Genomic DNA, 24,407 nt, shown 5'->3' with positions numbered 1-24,407 from the left:
CAAGTGAGGGAGAGAGTGGTGGACAGAGGGAGTGGGAGAAGCAGACTGCCTGCTGATCAGGGGGCCTGGCACAGGTGATCTCAGGACCCTGAGATCATGACCTGAACTGAAGGCAGATGCTTAAGTGACTGAGCTACCCAGGCACCCCTCTTGTGGGATTCTTTTACCTTTCAGGTGTGCAATTATACAATTGCACAAGTGGAAAACAAACATGGATAACGTACCAAAAACATAGCTCCAGGTGAGTGCTCAGAGGAAGGGAAACAGATGTCCTCTTTACGTGCTTAGGCCACACTGCCTTGAAGGTAAGCCCCTGCCCAGCTGGAGCACTATGTTCTGATGAACAATACAATACCATTGGCGAAAATGAAACAAATCAAACACCTCCTACAGATCCAATCTCAGTTTCCCTACAAATGAAACATGACTACAATACTTTCAAGTTCTTCCTAGTCTATCTTTTCAAATTTCAAAACAATCAGGTAAATTTTTTTAACTACCAGTAAAAGCTGCTATGTACTATTACTATACTTTCATCAGTTACACGAAGTGTTGTTCAAATCTGGCCCAAGGTCTGTTTTTGTACAGCCCTTGAACTAAGATAGGTTCTACATTTTTAAGTGGTTAAAAGTTAAGAACAAAAATTATTTTGTGACAAATGAAAATGATATGAAATTCAAATTTCAGTACTTATAAAGTTTCATTAGAATGCAGTCATGGTGGGGTGCCTGACTCTCAGCTCAGGTCATGATCTCAGGGTTGTGAGATCAAGCCCCATATCTGGCTCCTTGCTTGGCACAGAGTCTACTTGAGATTCTCTTCTCCTCTTCCTCTGCCCCGCCCCCTGCTCACACGCATATACTCTCTAAAATAAAATTTTTAAAGAAAAAGATGCAGTCATGCCCATTTGTTTTCTGTGGCTGCTTTCCTGTTATGATAGAGTAGAGGAGCAGCAAAATCTCAAACGTTTACTATCTACCACTTTACAGAAAAAGTTTGTGACCCATGTTACTCTACCCCATACATACCCACATCATTCTAATAATATAAATAAAAACTTCCAGGGGCACCTGGGTGGCTCAGTGGTTAAGCGTCTGCCTTTGCCTTTTTTTTTTGTTGTTAAGATTTTATCTATTTATTCTTGAGAGACAGAGGGAGAGAGGCAGAGACATAGGCAGGATCACGGCCAGAGCCAAAGGCAGACGCTCAACTGCCGAGCCACCCAGGCCTCCCTAAATAAATTTTTAATTAATTAAAAATAAAAACTTCCAAGGAGTACCTGATTATAAAAGACTTAAATATAAACCATGAATAGGAAAATCCTGAAAGAGGAAAAAGTGATCATGTGGAATCTGGATTTTTACCATGCATATGTACAAAGGTAATACTGGCAATGCCTCCTTATGAGTATACATCTGACATTCAGCTTTCAGTCCTAGAACAAATGGCAACCCCTCAATTTCACTGTCTTGACTTTTCCAACTGTCTGTGCTAAAGGAAAAGATAAAATCTACAGAGCAAAAACACTATCACTGGAAAATACATCCAGGAACTGGAAAGGCGTAATGGAGTTAGGAAGTGTTTCCTAATGATGTCAAAATCTTGCTTTCTGGTAAAGGTGTCCATAACTTCTGAACCAAAAATAACTGGGAAAAGTGTTCTGAATCGTTTGAGTATGCCACAGGAGTTTTTGAATTTGGGATGCACTAAAGGGATGTCAGACTTGTAACTGTGATCCTCACAGGTCAGAGACTTCCACAGAGCTGAGATTCAAACAAGTTAACACACATTCATTCTCACAGATGGACTTTTGATAAACAGAGTTTAAAAAGACAAGAATCTCTTGCAAGCTTAGAGTTTTTAAGAAGTGGGTTACTGGGGCTGTGAAATCTGGAGATCAGGGTTTTTAGAACAGTCAGGCTATCTGTGTGGAGCAGTCTCATGCCATAAACATTAAATAAATTTAGCATCTTGACGTCCTATTTTCCAAAAAGTACCTAGTCCCAAGTCAGCTTCCGAAAAGCACATGGACTATTAAAATTTAAAGGATGATGCCAAATAAAAATGACAACTTGGTCACATACTCATTTTTAAGATAGATGTATATATATTAAATATTTTATTTATTTATTCATGAGAGACAGAGAGGCAGAGACATAGGCCGAGGGAGAAGCAGGCTCACTGCAGGGAGCCTGATGCAGGACTATTCCAGGACCCCGGAATCACGCCCTGAGCCGAAGGCAGATGCTCAACCACTGAGCCCAGGTGCCCCTTGTACATGTATTTTAAAGGTACTTTCATGTTGACTTTTACTAGTACAACTCAGACAAAAGGGGCACCAAGGCTAATACCAGTTGAATTCTCAGGGCCTTTAGGAAAGATTTTTTTTTTAAAGATTTTATTTATTTATTCATGAGAGACACAGATAGAGAGAGGCAGAGACACAGGAGGAGGGAGAAGCAGGCTCCATGCAGGGAGCCCGATGCGGGACTTGATCCCGGGACTCCAGGGTCATGTCCTGGGCCGAAGGCAGGTGCTAAATCGGTGAGTCACCCAGGGATCCCCCAGGAAAGACTTATACTCTCCACAGAGTTTGAGCACTTACCTCTGTTTTTCCCTTTCCTATTTATTATTCAGTTGCCTTCCCTCAGGTCAGAAAAACTCTCATTTCATCCAGGACTGGCTCATCAGTGTCTCCTCTTTGGTGCTTTCCCCTGATGGGTGATGTACAGATATACATAGATACCCACAGCCCTCCCACCGTTTCTTTCACAGGTCCTTTCAGAATGGTTATGTGCCTCCCACCAGAGCCCACTCCTACGGGAGCATTTATAAGTTCTGGCAGTGTGAGACATTACTCATTTTTTAGTCAAATGTGAAAGAGAAAGACATATGAATGGCAAGACGCAACAGATCCTTAATGTGCTAGATAAGGCTAAATTACTACATTATGCCATAGGACTACAAACCTTCCAAGTGATGTTTCTGCACATGACTGCCTCACTATTCATTAAAATACTGTAGCAAGCAGGGGCACCCGGGTGGCTCAGTTGGTTAAGCGTCCGGGTTTTTTTTGTTTTTGTTTTTTTCTTTTTTAGCGTCCGGCTTTTGATTTCAGCTCAGGTCATGAGTTTGAGCCCTGTGCTGTTGGGCTCATGCTCAGAGGGGAGTCTGCTTGAGATTCTCTCTCCCTCTCTCTCTCTGCCTCTCCTTCCCAGTAAATAAGTAAATAAATCTTAAAAAAACATATTATAGCAAGCAGCCTCACAACTAAGAGATAATGCAATTGACACGAAGTCAAAGATTGTCTTTTAATCTTCAAGTTCCTACTTCCCTCATTTTTCTTAGTGCTCACTGCTTGTATCTTCTGAGAGCAAACTGTAAAAGCCAGCAGAAAATTATATTTATTCACATATTTCCCCACATTAACTGATCCCTAAAGTGAATGTGAAATGAAGAAAATATATGTGTAAACCTGTAGGTTACAGAGGAGAAAGCAGGAAGGAGTATTCCCTCCGCAAACCTACCCCACCTGCACTTGCTGCCAGTACAGGAAGGCTGCTAAGCATAGCAGGGGGTGCAGGTCAAGAACAGGTGAGAAGGGGCGACTGCCGGCTTTCTTGTCAATTACACATGCTTCAAATGAAAAGATTAAGAGAGAAAAGTCTAACAAATATACGTCACTTTTCACATCTTAGCAAACTACCTTCTTTCCTCTGTTTCTCATAAACATACCAATCTATGAGGCGTACCCATTTAAAATAATATTTGAGGGACGCCTGGATGGCTCAGCAGTTGAGCATCTGCCTTCAGCTCAGGGCATGATCCCAGAGTCCTGGGATCAAGTCCCATATTGGGCTCCCAGTGAGCAGCCTGCCTCTCCTTCTGCCTGTGTGTCTCTGCCTCTCTCTGTGTCTCTCGTGAATAAATAAATAAAATCTTAAAAAAAAATAATATTTGAGTCTGAACAGGGAAGAACCTGGAAAGAAAGAAGTAATTGTCCTTTGAAGCTGTGTAACTGACAAATGTATTTGGTAAACAGGAGACTCCGAGAAAATGAAAATAAGGAGTCATGAGATTTTTGCTTAGTTTTCCCTTTCCTCAAATTTAGAATGGAAATGGGGTGGGGGGACAAGGAAGTATGCAGTTAAATACGGCATAGATTATTTCACAAGTGTATAGCTTGTAAATTATGCTGTTACCAGCTGCTCAGGGACTGTGATCTTTAGACATCCATCAGAACAGTGAAAAGGAAAAAAAAAAATCCATGTTAGAGGAGCAGATAAGCATGTAAGTCCCAGCAGAAACCACACGTGTTAGGTACATGCAGGAGAAAACAACTGGCCTTCTTGAAGAACAGGTTTGCCCACAACTTTAAAAAACAAACTTCCGGGGATCCCTGGGTGGCGCAGCGGTTTGGCGCCTGCCTTTGGCCCAGGGCGCGATCCTGGAGACCCGGGATCGAATCCCACATCAGGCTCCCGGTGCATGGAGCCTGCTTCTCCCTCCGCCTGTGTCTCTGCCTCTCTCTCTCTCTCTGTGTGACTATCATAAATAAAAAAAAAAAAAAAAAGAAAAAAAGAAGAAAAAAAAAAATAAAAAACAAACTTCCGGGGATCCCTGGGTGGCTCAGCAGTTTAGCGCCTGCCTTCAGCTCAGGGCGTGATCCTGGAGTCCTGGGATCGAGTATCATATCGGGCTCCCTGCATGGAGCCTACTTCTTCCTCTGCCTGTGTCTCTGCTTCTCTATCTCTCATGAATAAATAAATAAAATCTTTAAAAAACAAAAACCAAAAAAAGACTTCCCTCTTATATATACAAATCATACTATCTTCTTTCCTAATGAGTATTATCTTGAACAAGAAATAATTTTTGAGGTAAGAAAGATAGAAACCAGAGGATTTCATTCACATCCGTACAGAAATATTTACTTCATAAGACAAAAAACTCAAGATCACGGTACACAGCAGTTATTTATTTAAATACTCGAAAAGGTTGATGATGGAAAAAAATAGGTTTATCATGAGAGTTTATAGTCATTTGATTTATTTTATTATTTAAAAAAGTGCTGCCTCCGGGTTATCCTAGCCAGATATAGAACACTTTATGACACATGCAGCTACAGTAACACACTATAATAGACACGGCCGTTATAGAATGATGTACACTGGGGGAGGAAATTCAATAGTAGTAATGGTGACTGTTTATTTAAACTAAAAACATTGATAATATACAAATCTTTTTTCTCATTTGATTGAAAGGGCTATAAAAACCACATACAGACAAAGGAAGCAACATAATCATTTAGGTAACGCCCCAGCTACCTGCCTTTAACTCACTCCTTCCTTAAAGAAGCACTTCACTCAGCTATGCAACTTCCTAGACTGCACAACAGCTTCAAGGCTGGCCTACCACAAGTGACTGAAAGAGAGGTGTGAGCTGACCATGACTCATCGGTTTTTAAAAACGGAGAGAAAATGGCAAATTGTGTCTCATGTTCTTTAAAGAACCCAAAGGATCATTCTGAGTAAAATGTGAAATAAATAACTGATTCATGAGTAAATACAATCTCTGAGCTGACTTAGACCTAGGAGAGTGAGCCAACTGAACACTAACAATACCATGTAGAAACATCTAGAAACATCATTTCTAGAATTCAGTTTGGGAGACCATATCTTGCCTGAATATGTACATTATTTACAAAATATTCCCTTTTGGCCTCTGAGATTTAGCCGTTTTAGTTTGGCTGATAAGCTCTTTCTTTCCATATGCTAGCCAATACTGCAGTTATAACTATCATTAAAATACTCTTATGCATGAATTACAAATATTAATAAAGTAACTCTGCATGTATAAATATCTCAATATTTCTAGCAGAATTTAAAGCATACATAAATACATAAAAGTATTTGTTTTTGGTAGGGCCAGTATTTTTTTTTTTAATCATCGCTGTTTCAACAATGCTTTGTACATAGCAAAACCCAAAACTGCAAAAACAGTAGCACCAAAACTTGCTCGAAGCCAAAACGTGGAGCTCTTGAGGTCAGCTTGTGTCACGTGCCTGTAGTCAGAAAATATAATTAATGTTTGAAACATGATTAGTATGAAAAATGCCAATTACATTAATAGTCTACTTTTAGGGAAGTATTAGCACACTTGTCAGGCTAATTGCATACAATCACGCTTACCAAAAGCATTTATCAATATAGCCACATGTACATTGCTTAGATAATTATTATCTTAAGACATAATGTAGGCATTAATAAAGATGAATGTCTTTACAATTAGCTACTACTTGGGAGATAACAGCTCTAAAATTTTAGACATTTTCTTCACATGGAATGTAGAGAATGTAGACAAATCAACCTACTACTTTTTAATCCCACCACAGTCCTTCAACATGAGAGGTGAAACTGAGATCTCACAATTCTGAGAGTTAATTTCATGGAACTTAATATGCAATCTCTTGTCCCCAGGGATTGAAAGCTATCTTGTAAGCAGTTAAGCGACAAGTGACCATACTTTTCTAAGAGCAATGCTTAAAGTCAACTTTGGAAACACTGACCCCCTTAAAAATTTACCAAAAAAAATTTTTTAAATCCCAAAGGGGATGGGGAAAATTTACCAGTTTGCATTAATTGGGTTACTGATGATTAAAGAAATAATATTAAAAACAAACAAAACAAAAACCAACCCTGGTATTAGTCAGACAGGCAGTGACAATGGTACCAACTAAAGGACATAATGTAACATGATGGACCGAAAGGTAAATGACAGAAAAGAAGCCATACAATGTATGACAAGAACAGGGACAGCCTGTACCACAAACTGAGTTTGTGAGCATGCTCAGTTAATGACACTGCTAAGCACCCTCAAGAGTCTCAAGTATGACAGCTTACCATAGAGTGGATAACACTTTAAAGCAAAAGTTGGAATATTTTATTCAAGTGTCCCTGAAGTTTTAGTTAAAGGAACATAATTGAGGAAATGTAGAAAACTTATAGAATTAAGAGCTTAAGGAGACTTTCTAGTTCAGGTTATTTTGCAACTAAAAAACACACAGATCTGAAGCAAAAGTCAGACATCATTAAAAGACCAAGATGCTGACATATGCAAAAGAGTTAAGAGCCAAGAACATCAATTGTAAGCAATGACTTTGCCTCAGTAATAGTCAAAGAATGATGATCAGATTAGTTATCACAAAATGCAATCTGCACATCCTAGAAACAAGTCTATAATACAAGCCAGAGTGCTCCATGCTTATCACCATGGCAAAACAACACACAGCGCTCCAATATCTTATTCTCCCCAGTTCCTAAAAAAAATAAAAAATAAAAAAATCACTCCTGATGTAAGTATTATTTTATAAAGCGAAGTGATAAAAACACAGGTCCATTCCACCTTGTGAGTTAGTTCCTCCAACAGGCAACTTTTATTTAAAGTTAGGGAAGAAAATTCTTAGGTTTCGGTTTTTCCAGCTGGAAAAACTCAAAGGCCAACCCACTGGTTGTGGGAAATGTTACCTGGCTTCAAGAAAAAGTGGACCGTGAGATGACTCCATGAAGATGGAATCTTCTACAGAGCTGACGGCGTGCACCTGGTGGGTAATACTGCTTTCGTCGTCTGCTAACAGCATGGCACCCCACTCAGCTACCCGGGCTCTTAACCTTTTATACACATGCACACAGTTTGCAGTTCACAGCAGAGCTCACAAAAGAAGGGGACTGAAAATAACATCTCTCAATTAAACATCCCACACATAAATTGAGTTGCCACCCTAATATGATGCATCTCATGCTTTCTATATTTAAAATAAATGTATTCTGTAACAAACTGCCAAACTTCAAAAAAAAAAATCTATGTGTACTTTTTAAAAACACTCCCATACCAGACAAGAAAACCTACGGCTGTTATATACATTCTCTATATATCCCTTAGAGGCTAGTCCTGGTGGATCTGAAACACTAAATGAAGCCCTTGAAACCAGTACCTAAGCAGTAACTCACAGTATGTGGTGACCAAAAACATTCATTAAAAATGAAGCTAACAACTATTAGTTATGACATTTATTGATGCTTCTAATTGCAGACTACCAATAAGTGCAAACATATATCTATAAAAAAATTGAGCCCAACGCCCCAAACTCAGGGACTATCATAGATCTGTGATGAGAGTTTCAAAGTTTATAACTCCAAATCAATAAAGATGCATAGAATTTAAAGTGAGAACATAGGCTAAAAGGGCGTTAGAGCTTTTGCTTCAGCTTTGGTCTCTCTGATTTTTATGCATCTTTACTGGTGAAGGACTTTTAAAAGATTTTTTTACATTTATGTTTTAATTTAGGGAAGAAAGGGGTTAGGATTAAAACTAGCTGTCATCACATTAAAATCAGTCAAAATGATTTCTCATAAATATTTTTCAAGTATGGGAATCAGTTTCACACAGCTCCCTTTGTTGTATTTTAAGAAAGTATTACCATTCATGAATATATTCTGACTTTATTGCTTAGTTTACCTTTACATTTCAAGATAGTGATTATGGTTTTCCCCAAGCTACAGTACAGCCTTCAATAGGCAGAACAGCAGTTCATATTCATATATGAGAAACAATATAGATACATAGTCAAGATACAGCTAGTTTAAATCTTAAGGCAACTTTAACTCCTAAGATATACTTCAATGACTCCATCAATGATATAATGGTTAAGACACTGGTAGACACGGAAAGTGACTTAGAGACCTATTTCATACCGTTAGCACGTGCATTTAAAAGCTGCACTAATCAGGCTCTCTCTATATGAGAAAGCAAATGGATGGCACATTTGTCACTGCTTAGCTGACTGACAACACCTGAATAGAGAACAACGTGACGATCTTAATTGTATTCCATAACTATAAGAACTGAGTCATGTTTGTCATTTCAAGTCTCAAGCTCAAACAGAGCTTTTCATAAAGCTGCTTTCTAGTTCATTTCTAAACTCAAGCAAAAAGAAATTCTGCAATTCAAAAGTATAATTCTTTAAAAATGACTCACATATCTTCTTAGAATAAATTATCTTATGGCATATTTTTTTAGTTTATTATTATTTTTTACTGTCAGAAAGGTAATATAGGCTCATTATAAGATACAAGGAAAATAAAAGTGGGAAGAAGAAAAATCACCTAGAGTCCCATCACCTAAGGCAACTAATTAAAACTTTGGGTATTTCTTTTTAGACTTTTTTCTATGTGTTTCTTACATAGCTGCAAACACAATATGTATAATTTATATAATTTTATATCCTTTAAAAAATTTAATATTATGTAAGGATTTTTCATAAATTACAGAAACATCATTTTATTTTATTAAAAGATTTATTTGAGAGAGAGAGCAAGCACGAGCAGGTAGAGGGGCAGTGGGAGAAGCAGACTCCCCACTGAGCAGGGAGCCCAATGTGGGGTTTGATCCCAGGACCCTGGATTATCACCTGGGCCAAAGGCAGATGCTTAAGTGGCTAAGCCACCCAGGCACCCCCAGAAACATCATTTTAAACAGCTTTATTATATCCCATTCCTCTGTAGGTGACTGTCTCCATTTACTGGTGACTATAAGTGGTGAATATCCTTCTACAGAAGATTTGTCTCTGTATTTAGTATAGTTTCCTTAAAAGACTTCCCAAAAATGAGTATTAAAGGTCAAAAATGTATGTGCATGTGCATGTCTTTTAAAAAAAATCTATTGATATACCAGAATCACATTTTCCTTCTCTATGTACAATAATTTAGTTCAGCAGTATCTCTTTTTAGAACATAAGAAATAATGCCTAAATACTGGAATATATTCCTTAATTAATCATCTGAAGCTTTGCAGAGCTTCTGAGCTCTTAGGTGGAAAATTCTTCCATATCGGATGCTGGTTTTCTGCTTAGAAGTGCTAAGGGCCCATATATCTATCAGATAACAAGCGCCTTTTTTTTTTTTTTTTTAAAGTAGGCTCCATGCCCAATGTGGGGCTTGAACTCACAACCTGGAGATCAATAGGCACATGCTCTACCAATTCAGCCAGCCAGTCGGCTGCTATGCTGCTACTTAATACGGCAGAGGGAAGGAAAGGTTTCAAACTTCAGGCAATAAAGACCTAAATTAAGAAGTGTTTGTGTAAACAATCACACAAGGCATATAACGGAGTGACCATAATTCCTATGTACCTTTACACAGAATGCCTTAAAGAAGGCATACAAGATACTTTTGATTCACTCTGTAATTTATGATATATATAAAAATAGGAGTTAAAATTTTTATTGGTTCAATGTATTTGAGCAATAATAGGAGGAATGGTATCAGTTGCAATATTTAGAAACGAAATAATCAAATTCTAAAGGGCTCAATGGAATTAAACCATTCTAGCTATTCCCAAATAGAGCATTTTTAATATTGTTTTTTATAATGTGTCCCTGGACTTTAGGTCTGGGGTATAAAAACTATATTGCAGAGACCTAAATATCTGCAAAAATTACAATTTAAGGAGGGGGGCACATTCAGAAAGGTCCAGATATCAGTTGCAGGCTATGATGAGGAAGAAAGAAAAGTTCAGTGGAGCAGACTCAAGAGCAGAAAGAGCAGTTCCACCCAGGCACTTTTACCAGCCGTCCTAACTTTTCAGAAATAAATGTGAATTTCTTATATTGCATTCTTCTCATCTTACCAAACCCAAATCAGAGGTACACAAATGTAGGAATATGAATGTTCTTTCTATCCACATATGTATTTCAAGTATGAATTTTTAAGTTAATACTTTGCAACTGCCTATGTAACTGTAATGCGTGTAACCTAGTTACTAGGGCTCACAGCACACACAGCTTTTTCCTCGTTGAAATTTCATAGCTCAAGTGGAAAATTATACCGAGGTCACCAAAACTATAGTTAAGTGTTCTGTTTTCAAGTATTTCACTTGCTTTTTTAAAGTCTTCTGGGCCTCCCTGCTGTTATTCCTCTCAGTGTTTTCTTGGTGTTTTGTTTTTGCCTGGTGAAGTATCTTATACATTCATTTCTAATAATGATGCCACTATTCTTAATAATAATTTTAATAATGACAGTTCTAATTGAACTAGCAGGCATGAAATCTCTTAATAAGACAGTTCTCAAAATAGATTAAGAAGTCAAAATATAGTATTCAACAGATAAATTGCAACACAAATCATGAAATCATGTTAACTGAGCATGCCTAAATAGTAATATACTTTGGAAAAGGGCGTAAGTGTGCATCAATGTCAAGAAATGTTTCACCAAGCATTAGAAGAACCAAAATTATAAATGATCCTAGATATATGGGAAACACATAATATTTATATGTAACCTACTGATACTTAAAGATCAGAGCAGGTAAACTCCACCTTGTGGCAACCTTTAATACTCTAACAAATGGCAAAAATTTAAAATGTATAAGCAAGCAGCAGCTTACTTAAGGAGAATCTATAATATAAACTCTTGTATAATTTTAAACATAAGAGTATGTATCCTAATTAAAAGAAAAGCCTTGTAAGGACTTTGATACAAGGGAACAGAGAAGTTTCATATGAAACTAAAACACAGGACAGACTTTTTTGGATACAACAGTTTACCATAATATTTTAAGAACTCTTAACATTGCCAGAAGACTGTGTTACATTAAGATTTCTAGGTACTTATCCTCTTCTTAAGGCAAACCTATGAAAAGGCAGTTCATTTCAGTGTGACAATAAAATTTTTCTTCAAAAAACGGGTTCTTATTAAGTAACACAGTTTTAAAGTCCATGAAGGAGCAATTTAGGTGATTATTACAGCAATATGGGCAAATGTCACTAATAAATGGCTTAAAATAAATGCCACATATATGCAATTTAAAAAATGCATTAAAAAAATTAAAGAATTCACTGAGAATAATGACTGTCCATCATACCTCTGGGTCACTCTAAATACTCACTGTGGACTATGCAGTTGGTTGCTAAAGTAAAATGCTGCTACTAAACTTAAGAACAAATAATTTATATGGCCGATACAAATAATAAAATGGGATGAGAGAAATCCTAAAACCAAAATACGTACCAAAGAAAATCACACCAAAATAAGAAATTATAAAGTAATTCTGATTAAATTATAGGTTAGGAAAAGTGGGAGGATTACACACAGAAATTAGCTGGGATAGGGACTGAGAGAAGTTAAAAAAAATGACTGACACAGACATACAAATTAAAATGAACACCTAAAGGAAAGGACAAATTAAAGTCCACAGCACATTGCAGTACAGTAACATCCTCATGCAAAGTAGGAGTCTTCTGAAGTTGGAATAATAAATACTTGATAACTAAAATCCTGGGTAGTTCAAACCAACAATCCAGCTCACTCTTACATAATCATTTTAACTTTCAGATTCAAAAGGTAATTAAAATTAAAATAAAATCAGAAGGCATATTTTCCCAGTACCATAATTTACACTATTTGAAATGAAAGCATTGCCACAGATTAAAATCATTCTGGCCACATTAATCATCTTCCAAATGTATTTAAATTCCAATAATTCGTTATTCATAAATTATTCTAAAGAAAAACATAAATCTGTCCAGATCACAAGGGTGAGATCATAATTACTAAAGTTCCATATCAGATACATAATTTAACACTGATTTCACATCTTGAAATATATATTCAATTACATTAAAAAGAAAAAAAACTATTACTACTCTCTACTTAAAATATGTAGTGTCAGTAAATAAGCTCAAAAAAAGGGGAGGCAATGTTTACTGGTCAAAGACAGACAGGGAAAAAACGGTTAATTTCAGAAATGAATCTGTGGGAACTGCCTAAATATAATTAGGCTTAAATCCTCTCATGATCAGGTTATTACACTTCCTTTTGTAGCCTGAGGGACTAAGGTTACTGAAAACATAGTATTTAAAGGCAGGTCCAAATCTTCTTCATCTTCAGATTCTGCCCCAGGTCACAGCAGATCCTATCTAAAGCAGGAACTTAAGGATTCAAATGAATAAATCACAGGGGCAGGGGGAGGTATAGGGAGACCATTGTCTCAAACACGTACTATCTCTGGAAGTGATTTGCTTCAACAACCAACATGTTTATTACAAGCACACTAAAGAAGGCACTAAATTTGAGACCAAGATGTATGTACCAATATCTGCCTATTAATTTCTTTGCAGGTATTTAATGAACATTTTGCTTAAATAAAAAGTTTAAATCTACTCTTTTACAGTTCTAAGTCAAACACGAGACGTGGCAAGCTTCTAAAACCAAAGACTAAGGCTTACTGTTGAGTGGGAGACTCCTCCCTAGTGAATTACAGTGAAAAATTCCTAAATGACTTTCACCCAATTAATCAATCCTTTTTCTGCTTTATAACATTAAGATATCTCTGGCATGGCGAACCAAGAGTGACCCACCACCAAAGGCTGCCACAACCTGAGAGATAGTAGAGAAAGGAGGTGACCCCATCACCCCACAACTTTTTCAGATTCTTCATGAAAAAGGGAGTAGAATTTGGTTGGTAGGAGGGGGAAAAAAGACATTTTCATTCCTTAGGTGTATGTTTTTCTTTTTTCTTTTTTTTGCCTGCAATTTCACAACTGTAGGCCATATCTTAAGACTGAGGTTGCAACCTGGTGGTCTGTAAACATGTTTTGTTCTGAAGAGTACTTTTCAAGATTTAAATTTACTTGCCATTATTTGAATAGCAGGAAATTTCACATAAACATCCAGATTTCAAAAAAAAAAAATCTTGATTTCTAGTGTCTCATAGAATCAGAAGACCTGCCAACACTCAGCCTGGACAACAATAAAAGGCCAGGGCTGAGCTGTGGCTGCATCTTTTGGATAGGGCCTATCATAGTCCCGACGTCTCTTACTCCTCATACTTGGGCCACCTTCTTCATTTACATTAACTACTCGGACCCTTAGGTACTTAAGATTTGGGGCTCTACCCCCACCTACCTTACCGACAACCTTTTATAAACAAGGAGAAACTTCAATACAGAACTCCTAAATTTCCACTGTGCTTCTATAAAATTTTGAAACACTACAAGAAATCAAGAAGGAATTCTTTGAAAGGTATGTTGGTTTCCCTCCTTCTCTTTTTTATTCATCCCATTCTTGATTACTAGATGTCAGGGATGTATGCTAACATTACCATCAAATTAGTTCTAGTTTATAAATAGATATGACAAAATATACTGATTTCCCTTCAAAGATCATTGTAGAGTACTTTATTATGAGCAAGCTCATCCATTAATACACACCCAACCTTTTTCATTTGGAAGCAGATTAAATCGACCTAAGAATAAAATTGTCACTAAGATCCAGACAATGAATTCAGTCTGCAATTATGGACACTGAAGATCTTCAAGAACAAATAAAGTAGATGGTTTTAGATTAGCAATTATTAGGAACCAAGGTGGGTTCACCAAGAATAAGACACCAAATAGATGTCACTTCCTATTTAGATAAAATTACTGCATTGGTAGATCAGAGGACTGTGTTAGAAAATACATATTGATTTCAAAAAAGCCCTCTATGAAATATCTTGTAAGATAATAAGATATAAAATATGGACTGGATAATAATATTTTTAATTTACAGAATAATCTTTCCCCAAGAATTTTAAACATGTGTCTTTGGGAAAAGAGTTCTCCAATGGAATACTTTAGGGCTTGCTGGCTTTGGCTCCCCGTCTCTCCAATCTTTGGGTATTCAACATTATTTTTTATCAATAACTTGAAAGATAAAGAAGACATATCTACCAAGTTTGCAAATAACACAATGCCAAGAGAGATATATAATGGGACAAATGACAGAAATAATGTTTGAAATGACTGAGCTAGAACAAATGGATCAAAAAGAAGAATATGACATTTAATAGAGATACATATGTATCTGTGTTTATATTCAAAGAGTCAACTAAAAATGTCAAGTACACAATTAGAGAGGAGGGGACACTGCCTTAATAGTACTTCATATGAAAAAAGATCTGATTTCAATGAGCCCCAAGATTCATATGCATCAACAGTGGGATGGGCTGCTAAAAAAGTTAATTCATGCAGCAGACAGGTGCTGTCCTAACTGTGGAACATGACTACCCACTGTTCTGGACTAGCCCCATCACACCTACAGCACTGCTCTCCATTCTCAGTGGCACCTCTTTTAAGAGGAACTCTGAAAACCAAAAGGGCTTTCACAGGTGTGGACAATCAGGACTGGTGAGGTCACTAAACCATCTAATTTAAGAAAAGGCTGAAAGAAATGGGGATGTTCTACCTGGAGAAGAGAAAATTAGGGGAGACATGATGGCCGTCTTCAAATGTCTGATGGATTGCTATGTTGAAGAGGGAGTAGAATAGTCGTATGTTGTTCTAAAGGGCAGAACTAAAACTAAAGGAGAGAAAGTTATAGGGAAATCATTTTAGTTAAAAAATAAAAATAAAGAGCAAAGGTAAAAGCAAAAACCCTCTCCAATGAGGAAAGCCATCAGCAGGTAAACAGTACTCTCCACAGGAAGGCTTTCAGGAAGGCATTCTAATGGGAGGTTAGGCCAGATGCATTCTGGAATCTCTTCCAACTCTACCATTTCTAACACTGGAGCTCTTGAATGTTGTTTGGTTTGAACTAGCCTTGCATTTTCCCAGATAGTCATCATGAGCAAATCTGTGTTACTACTTTGTAAGGTGCCGTTCAAAGGACAGAGGCAGAACTTTACCACCAAATTAGTGTGGCAGTCCCTTCAAAGCAGTCACCTGAGATGGCTGCATTCTTATTCCAGAGCTGCTAGTGCTCAAAACGTCATCAAATCTCTTTTTAGAATGCCTTCAAAATCAGTTTCTGACCCACATTAAATAAAGTCTCACTGTTTCATAGCCACAACTACTACTCTTCCTGGTGGACACAAACTATCCTTTTATTTGGTACCGTTGGAGCCTTGCCTTCAGTGAGAGTCCAATGGTAAGCAAAAATGGACCCATTTCTAACCAAAATTGATTAAGCTTGAAGATCTGTCTTAATCAAGCCCAGCTCCCAATGACATCTGAATGTTAATTTCAAAACACTCATTCATCTTTAGACACAATTTACAGTAGATACAAATTAATAGTACATAGGCTCTTAAATGCTCACAAAATGTAAATCTGAATAATGTAAGCATGACCAGAATAAGAATATAACCTTCCAAGTTCTTTGCTTTGAGGGAATGTAAATATCCTACTTTTTGTTTATTTTTCTTCCCTTTCTAAAAACCTTATTACTTTCTAAGCATATTTCATGTTTTGGGCTTGATTATAAAGACCTCAAAAATTAGTACTACAGATCTTTTGTTCTTTCCCACATTCCTTTGAATCCTCAAAGTTGGCTGTGATTCTCATTTCCAGAAGTCATGCTCTTCAAATAAACATTCCAGGTACTGACAATACAGAAATTTTTCAAACCTAGATACTGTTGGCATTAGTATGGTTTTAGTTCAGTATATTAGTTGAACGTAAGCTGAGTACAGTTTAACATTTGGGATCAATGTGCCTTTTCCTTACTACAAAAGTCCTAGTCTATTTCTAGAACTCTCAACCAAAAGATGTTAATCTCCCTACACAAACTATCCTGTAATATGAACAATACTTTAGCTTCCTTCATGAAAAAGAAATCCAAAATTTTATTTTATAGTCCCCTAAAAACATCGCCACCATGGTGAGAATTTTAGTAGAAGTTAGTTGGGCATCAGTTGGTTTGTGGTCTTTGTAGTATCTGTATAATAAATAGTTATCCACTTTTTTCTTTGGTATTTTAACAGAATGCCTGGTACCCAGTAAATAAAGTTAAGAACCTGTTAAGAACTGCAGTGAAGATTTTGTTCTTTACAGATTGCAGCAAGTCTGAGTTGAGGAAGTTCTGACAGATGCAAAATGTACACCTGTTGCAGGTGCACATACAGCGTAACCGGGCATGGCTGCGAAAACACACAGAAGGACAGGAGTTGAGTTCTTACTTGCAAATATGGCACAAGTTAGGGTGTGCCAACTTAAAAAAAAAGATTTAGGCATAAGCAACACTAAGGAAAAAAGGACAGTGTGGGGCATGCTAAAGTTGTGCAGAATTCCACATTTACCAAAAATATAATAAACAGCAATAGCTCCCTCCTCCCTCCCTATAGAAAACCTAAGGAAAATTAACTAACACTCTTGCTTTTTTTGGAGGGGGGATGGAATTATTATTACAAGAGCTTTAGTGGAATAAGTATGCACAGCAATAGATGGCACCCTCATGTAAATTAATAAAAAGAAAAACTGAGTAAGCCAGAGCACCCACCAAAGGACAAAGTTTGCTAGCATTTAAATAACCATTCCCTCCTCCCTCAGCATACACACATGCCTGAAAACCAGGAAGGAGAAGAGTGACAAATACACAAAAGAGCCAAAAGACGAGTATATTCAACCCTGAGGAGATATGAACAACATCGTCTTTAATTCATCAAGCACCCAGGCTCCCAAAGGAAATCAAAGTGCTTCATAAATTTCCACTTGAACAAAATATAGGGTTGATTTCATCTACTAAAACACAGCAGCTAAGTACGACAGTATGAAACTCTGGGTAAGGATATAAAAATCAACAATGGGTCCAATTATTATTAGATATGAAATTTAGGAGGCTTTCTGACTCCTTTCTGGTTGAGTGGAGTTGTACTAGTTGGTACAGGCACATGGGGCAATCTATTTCACCTCCATCCTAACAACCAAAATAGGGAGGTCTCCAGTGACTGGTCAGTGGTCAGAGCCACTCAGACATACAAAGCCATCACACCACCCTGAAGAAGTACTGGCGCAGAACCCACTCAGAAGAGCGCCACCTGATGAATCAATGCCATCACTTCTTGTAACACCTGAACATTTTTTAAAGGCTTCTCAGTCAAAGGACTGGCCCAATCTGACTTAGCTTAGCTTGTGAGATCTGATGAGACCACATCACACGGTGGCATGGTTGTGGAGATTAGCAGCATCCCAATAATCCTAATTCTCAACATGAAGAAAAATGAGAATTAATTTTTTAAACTCTCATAGACTCAAGACATTCCTTTTAAAAACTTGACTTGTGATGATGAACATATCAATGCTACTAAGTTGCTGCCAGCTGTCATACTGGAATCCATCTGTTATTTTATCAATTCAACCTGACTCTTCAACATACACAGGCTCCACCCACCAAAAAGGAGAGATGCAAAGTATGCTTAGCAACAGGGAGATGCTTCATGAGAAGTAGTTTGGGATTAACCATATAAACAAGTGTCCCTGTATGTACATTTATCATATACACACACATACACACACAAATTGCAGTAAAATGTCTTAAAGATGCAGATCTGAAAACACAGTTACGATGATTATCTATAAGATTAAAATAGTGCATTTACACAGTAAAAAATAAAAAATAAAAAAACCTAAAAACACAAAAACAAAAAAACCACCACTGTAATATACAGTTAGGCAGTAAGCCTGACCAAGCAGTGCGTTTCTGGATAATTACTAAATGTTAATTATGGCAAGAAAGGAGATCTGGTCATCTATAAGAAAATGCCAACAAAGTCCCACAGAAGCCATAAAGAAAAAGTAACTTACAAAGCAGTTTTTAGAAAGACCCAGATTTTTCTCAAATTCTCTATTCTATCAGTGTTGCCCATGTCTCGGGAGAGTCTGTCTCTGTAATGATCCTCTCTGTAGATAACATACATGAGACTTTTAAAGCAAAGGTAAAACACAAATAAGGTTTTGTTTATCTTATAGTAATAGGAATGACTTGTCTTCCAATACAAATAGAATTTCAAGGGTTTGCTGCCTTTTTAAAAAAAGTATTAGTTAACAGAATAGCAGTAAAGTTAACTCTGATTTAAAGAATCTGCGCAAATTAACACCTTTCTGAAAGACTTCAGTGTGTAGCCATGTTTGGTTATTACTCTATTTTATACCAGTTTTCATAAGAAGAAAAATAATTTAGAGACTTAATTAATAATAAATAGATTAAGCTAAAGTCCTGAGAAACGCACTGCCTGAAAAACTATCTTGTTACAAAACAGAGTTATACACACACAGTACTTGAGGAGAATGCCATTAAGAACCATGCAATTCTAAAGCAGTTAGTAAGCTATGAAAATGTTCACAGTTATGTGCTTATGTATATGCATGTATAGATATACAATAAATGTACATAAAATTCATGGCTCACAACACTTAATGTAAAACATTTATATAGTAGGAATTCCAATTACAACTACTGTTTACAGCACTTAAAAAAGACATTATATTCTCAACTCAAACATACCTATAATTTAAACATAAATTCATAAAGCACTTTAGAATCTTCCACATACTCAAGGTCAATAAACAGAAAAATACTAAGATGAATTTTTTGTTCATATGGAAATGTCTTAAAAGTATAGAGTAACATGATGCCAACCCCGTTTTATTGAAATAAGAATTTTTTTTTAATGCTGTGTCGGGGGTTGAGTTTTATTGTACTATCCTATGAAGATAGTTATAGCCTGCTTACAAATATACAAATACTGTCAGAAGCACTGTTTATGTAATTTTATTATGGCACCCAAACCAAACTCGCATTTAGTCAAATTTGTTCCTTCTCATTACAAAGTCTCTTTCTGTTGCTGAACAACTTCTACGTGACAAAGGTTCCACCCTTGTGACTGATGGCATGCAACGATATTATGAACCATGCAACATGAAAATGATGGCAGAGCAAGTACTTACGGGTACATGGCCATTGTTGTCAATTTAACAAAGATATCTTTACTGGGTGCATCAGCAGTATTGCAAGTGAAGGCTTGTGGTGGAGGCATTTTGTGTTTCCTGCAGAAATCAGCAGGTGAAATACTATAGTCTTGTTTAACTTCATGTAGGTCTGATTTTGCAGCTATGATTAAGCAAGGTATTCTGCTGTCCATGAAGTGTTGCTATGGAATAAAAACTAAAATCAAAATCTGAAGACAAGTTAAAAAAATTACTAAATTTAATTAAATGTGTACTAAAAATTATCTCTTGCAGGGCAAAACATAGTTTCAAGGCAAAAGTAAACTAAGAGACAATGATTGACAGTGGACCAGGGAAGTCTCATAAGACCGGGGCCAATTTTCTAATGCTCTCAACCATACAAACCTACAACTCTTCAGATTCACTACAATTTGAAAAAAATAAATCTTTTTTTATTAAAAAAATACCATATTTTGTAGTAAAAAGAAATCCATCTAAATTCCTCTATCCTAAAGCACATTATTTTCATTTTTAAAACCTGTTTCACAATTATATTTTTTCACTATTTTCATTTTTCTTATCATTAGTCTTTATATAATGATAAAAATTATATATTTATGTATATATATGTATATATAAAAATCATTATATATATGCAATTATATATGTTTCTATAGTTGCAGTCATGCTAGACATAGCCATTTAAAAACAGAGTACTCAATTTTCCATGTTTTCAGAATTTAAAATCATTATTTTTACTTTTTAACTTTTTTTTTGTTTTAAATTCATGAGAGACACACACACACACCGAGAGAGATGCAGAGACACAGGCAGAGGGAGAAGCAGGCTCCATGCAGGGAGCCTGATGTGGGACTCGATCCCGGGTCTCCAGGATCACACCTTGGGCTGCAGGCGGCGCTAAACCGCTGCGCCACCGGGACTGCCCTAAAATCATTATTTTTAAAAAGATTTTTAAATTCATTTGATAGAGAGCAAGAGCAGGGTGAGGGCAGTGGGAGAGGGAGAAGCAGACTCCCTCTCGAGGGCTCGATCAAGGGCTCGATCTCAGGATCTGAGGATTCAGGGATCAAGACCTGAGCTGAAGGCAGATGCTTAACCAACTGAGCCATCCAGGTGCCCCCAAAATCATTACTTTTAATGGCTGCTTAATATTCCACTGTTATTGTTTTTAACTTAATTTAGTAAATCATCTTCCTATTGTTAGATATCCAAATTATTTCTAGTTTTTTAATTAAAAATAATGCTAAAATAAATTCCTTTGCAATGAGTTTTGTAAAGTTTTGTAAAGTTTTTTAAAGTTTTTGTAAAGTTTTTTACTCCTATTGGATCTTGGTAATAATCTCAATGCAAATGAGGGCTTTTCAAGCCTCTGGTTTTTCCCCTTGCTCTATTATTATTATTATTATTTGTGTAAATGGCAATATATAATCCATGTGCACGCCTTTCTTTTTTTTTTTTTTTTTTTTTTTTTTAAGATTTTAAGTAATTTCTCACCCAATGTGGGGCCTGAATTCACAACTCCAAGATTAAGAGTCGTGCGCTCCACTGACTGAGCCCATCAGGCACCTCTCCACATACATTAGTAATGGTCAAGAAGACCTTCCATTAATGTAAAGGTTCTTATCTTTAAATGCATATATCAGAGTCACATGTGTAAAAAAAAAGGTGGGTTTTTTTGTATGTATGTATGTATTTATTTTTGGAAAAAGTGTTTTTAAAATGTTTAAATCAAACTTCACTTTAATTTTAATTGGACTTTACCACCTCAGAATGAAACTGTAACCTTTAGGGATGGGAACAAACATATATATTTTTTAAAAGCTCTGCAAGTGATTTTCTTGCATCCCTTTGGTTAGAAAACATCACATTATACAATTCCATTTAATTCCATATAAAGTTACAGACCAAAAGAACAACAAACCTTAAAAATCCTAGCACAGTATTCAAAGGATTTGGGATTACTGACGTCATATACCAGGCACACAACATCACAAATGATCTCAGCCTCAGTTAGAAATTCCGACTCTGAGATATCATGCAACTTGTAAAAAAGAAAAAGATAATAAGAAACATTAATATCATAATATTGATGTTTAATTAAAGTCATGATGTGTTATTATTGCTTGACTTCCAAATAAAGTACTAGGTAAGCATAACTTTTCAGGCTATTTTTAGAGGTGGGAAGTGTAGCTAAACCAGTAGCTTCTGATTCTGTGGACTGAAAATTTGGTAATTAAGGTTTTACAGGAGCAAACATTTAGTCAGTGACTAACCTGTGCCCAGGCAGGCTCTCTATATGCATTCTCTACATAGATAAGATGACAGGCTAAAGAGATTAAGTCAACTGCCTAAGATAACACATATCTAGCAAGTCAACAGACCAAAATTTGAACTCAAATACGATTTCAAGTCTGTTTTCTTTCTATCAGACCACCTTGTCTTCTCACCAATTAAAAAAACAAAACAAAACAGAGAAAAAGACTATTTACACTAAGGTCATTTTGTTCTGCTTCACTGCCTACTTTTTTCCAATGTTGACTATAAGACCTCCAAAGAAATAGCCCACCTATAATATGACAATGACCCAACAACAGTAAAACTCAGTACTACAAAGTTATATAAGATAGTGTACCTATGCTGAGAAGAAAGGGGAAGTACAGAGTCAGAAGTGATTCAGTATATTCCAAATAAAACACTATTCCAGCATGGATATTTGGAGACATGAAAGACATCAATTTGCAAAGAATAGTATAAAAATAAAAACAGGAAAATTAACAGTCAGCTATATTTACTGAGTACCCAGTAAATAGAACTATACTTACAGGAGAAGATTGGGAGTATAAACAAGTTAATAAGAAGGTGACAAAAAAACTTTTATCACAAGGAGGAAAAACTGTATAAAATTCAATGTGATCATCTGTGTAGCAGAATAAACTATTCCCAAAAAGAAAATGAAAGGAAATGAGCGTTTCTGGTACCTATTATTTGTTAGGAGCTCCTCATGTTAGCTAATTTAATAAGGAAGTCAGGCTTAGAGAGAATAAGACACTTGCCTGAGGTCACACAGTTAATCAATGGGGGATCAGGGTTCAAACCAAACTGTGAATGGATCCAAGAAGAACATGTAATAATCTCTTTCTACTGGACTTCATATTATCTTTTTAGCCATACAATTCTTTAATTCATTTTTTTAGATTAACACATTTGGTAACCATACACCTCTCTGCTAAGTAGATAAAACTCGATGCAGAATATAGACAAACTACCAAGCACCTGTGTTAAGGTTTTCCTATTAATTTCTGGTCAACAGAAGGGGAAAACAAACTTTTTTAAAGAAAAGTGGGAGAAAGAAGAAAGAGAAGTTATTTTTTATTGTTGTTTTTACTTTCTATTGTGTATAACATACAATTAAGCACATGCATAGATTAATTTTCACTTATATCTACACTCGTGTAATCACCACATACATCAAGGGAATTAAAATTAATTTCAATGACTAAACCAGGTGAAAGGAAAAAAAAATTACAAAAGTTCTACACACAGCCATTAAATTAAATCCAATTATATTTTCAATTATATTTTCAAAGAATCATATAAAATATGCCCAATAATCAGTAATCTTTATATGCCAGAGAATTTCTTACCAACAAGTATTTCTCTTGTCCATATACATAAACAGTGTTAATCGCATAGTAGGATTTATGATCATCACGAATTTTCTTCTGTCTCTGAAAACAACGAAAAGTCTCAATATTTACAGTTAAGAAATTACAGTACCTAGTTTTCATCAACACACACTCTGCATGTATGTATGGGTACGTCATAAATAAAAGGGCATTCTTCCCTTCACTATTTGTTATTTATCAGTACAAAGGGGACATTGATTTTATGTTTCTTTGTTCTTAAGGTCTAAGACAAAAGATGCATGTGTTCTGCATAAAGAAAAGCAGCAGCTGAAAAGTAAATAAACTACATTACTGAAAGTACTGCAGAGCTACTTGCCAGCAATTTTCCTTATATTATAATTTGGTCTGACACGAGACTCATCTGGAAACACATCCATCTCCTTTCACAGGGCTGTAGCCAGAATTAGATAAAGTATTCAATTTTAAATATTTACTATACATTTCTTTCTTTTATTTTTTTTAAGATTTATTTATTTATGATAGACACAGATAGAGAGAGAGAGGCAGAGACACAGGCAAAGGGAGAAGCAGGGGGGATCCCTGGGTGGCGCAGCGGTTTGGCGCCTGCCTTTGGCCCAGGGCGCGATCCTGGAGACCCGGGATCGAATCCCACGTCGGGCTCCCGGTGCATGGAGCCTGCTTCTCCCTCTGCCTGTGTCTCTGCCTCTCTCTCTCTCTCTGTATGACTATCATAAATAAATTAAAATAAAAAAAAAAAAAAAAAGGGAGAAGCAGGCTCCATGCCGGGAGCCCGATGCGGGACTCGATCTTGGGACTCCAGGATCGCGCCCTGGGCCAAAGGCAGGCGCCGAACCACTGAGCCACCCAGGGATCCCCACTATACATTTATTTCATGCCAAGCACCTATGTCAGGTGCTTTCACATATGTATTCATTTAATTCTGACCTAAATACTATTGAGGAAAAAGAAGACAAATGACAGCT

At 36.4% G+C, this 24,407-nt stretch overlaps 1 protein-coding gene across 8 annotated transcripts in view; it reads right to left on the bottom strand.

The window, feature by feature from the left end:
• Positions 1-4,954: 4,954 nt before the first annotated feature.
• The window catches only part of RHOT1 (ras homolog family member T1), a 65,212-nt gene continuing 45,759 nt past the window's right edge, over positions 4,955-24,407 (bottom strand). For 2 of the 8 annotated variants that reach the window (XM_041724996.1, XM_041724997.1), the window contains exons 16-21: positions 23,422-23,505; positions 21,699-21,818; positions 19,757-19,959; positions 16,828-16,950; positions 7,524-7,667; positions 4,955-6,061 (exon numbers count right to left, since the gene is read on the bottom strand). In XM_041724996.1, coding sequence (XP_041580930.1) covers positions 5,944-6,061; positions 7,524-7,667; positions 16,828-16,950; positions 19,757-19,959; positions 21,699-21,818; positions 23,422-23,505 — 792 coding nt within the window. In that variant the 3' untranslated portion in view covers positions 4,955-5,943. Of the gene's footprint in view, positions 6,062-7,523; positions 7,725-9,419; positions 15,393-16,827; positions 16,951-18,613; positions 18,710-19,756; positions 19,960-21,698; positions 21,819-23,421; positions 23,506-24,407 lie in introns of those variants that run through there. The other 6 variants (XM_041725003.1, XM_041724999.1, XM_041724998.1 and 3 more) reach the window with 6 other exon arrangements.

Source organism: Vulpes lagopus, chromosome 12, assembly GCF_018345385.1.
Source record: "Vulpes lagopus strain Blue_001 chromosome 12, ASM1834538v1, whole genome shotgun sequence".
Lineage (NCBI taxonomy): Eukaryota > Metazoa > Chordata > Mammalia > Carnivora > Canidae > Vulpes > Vulpes lagopus.
This window is presented reverse-complemented; position numbering and strand designations above follow the sequence as displayed.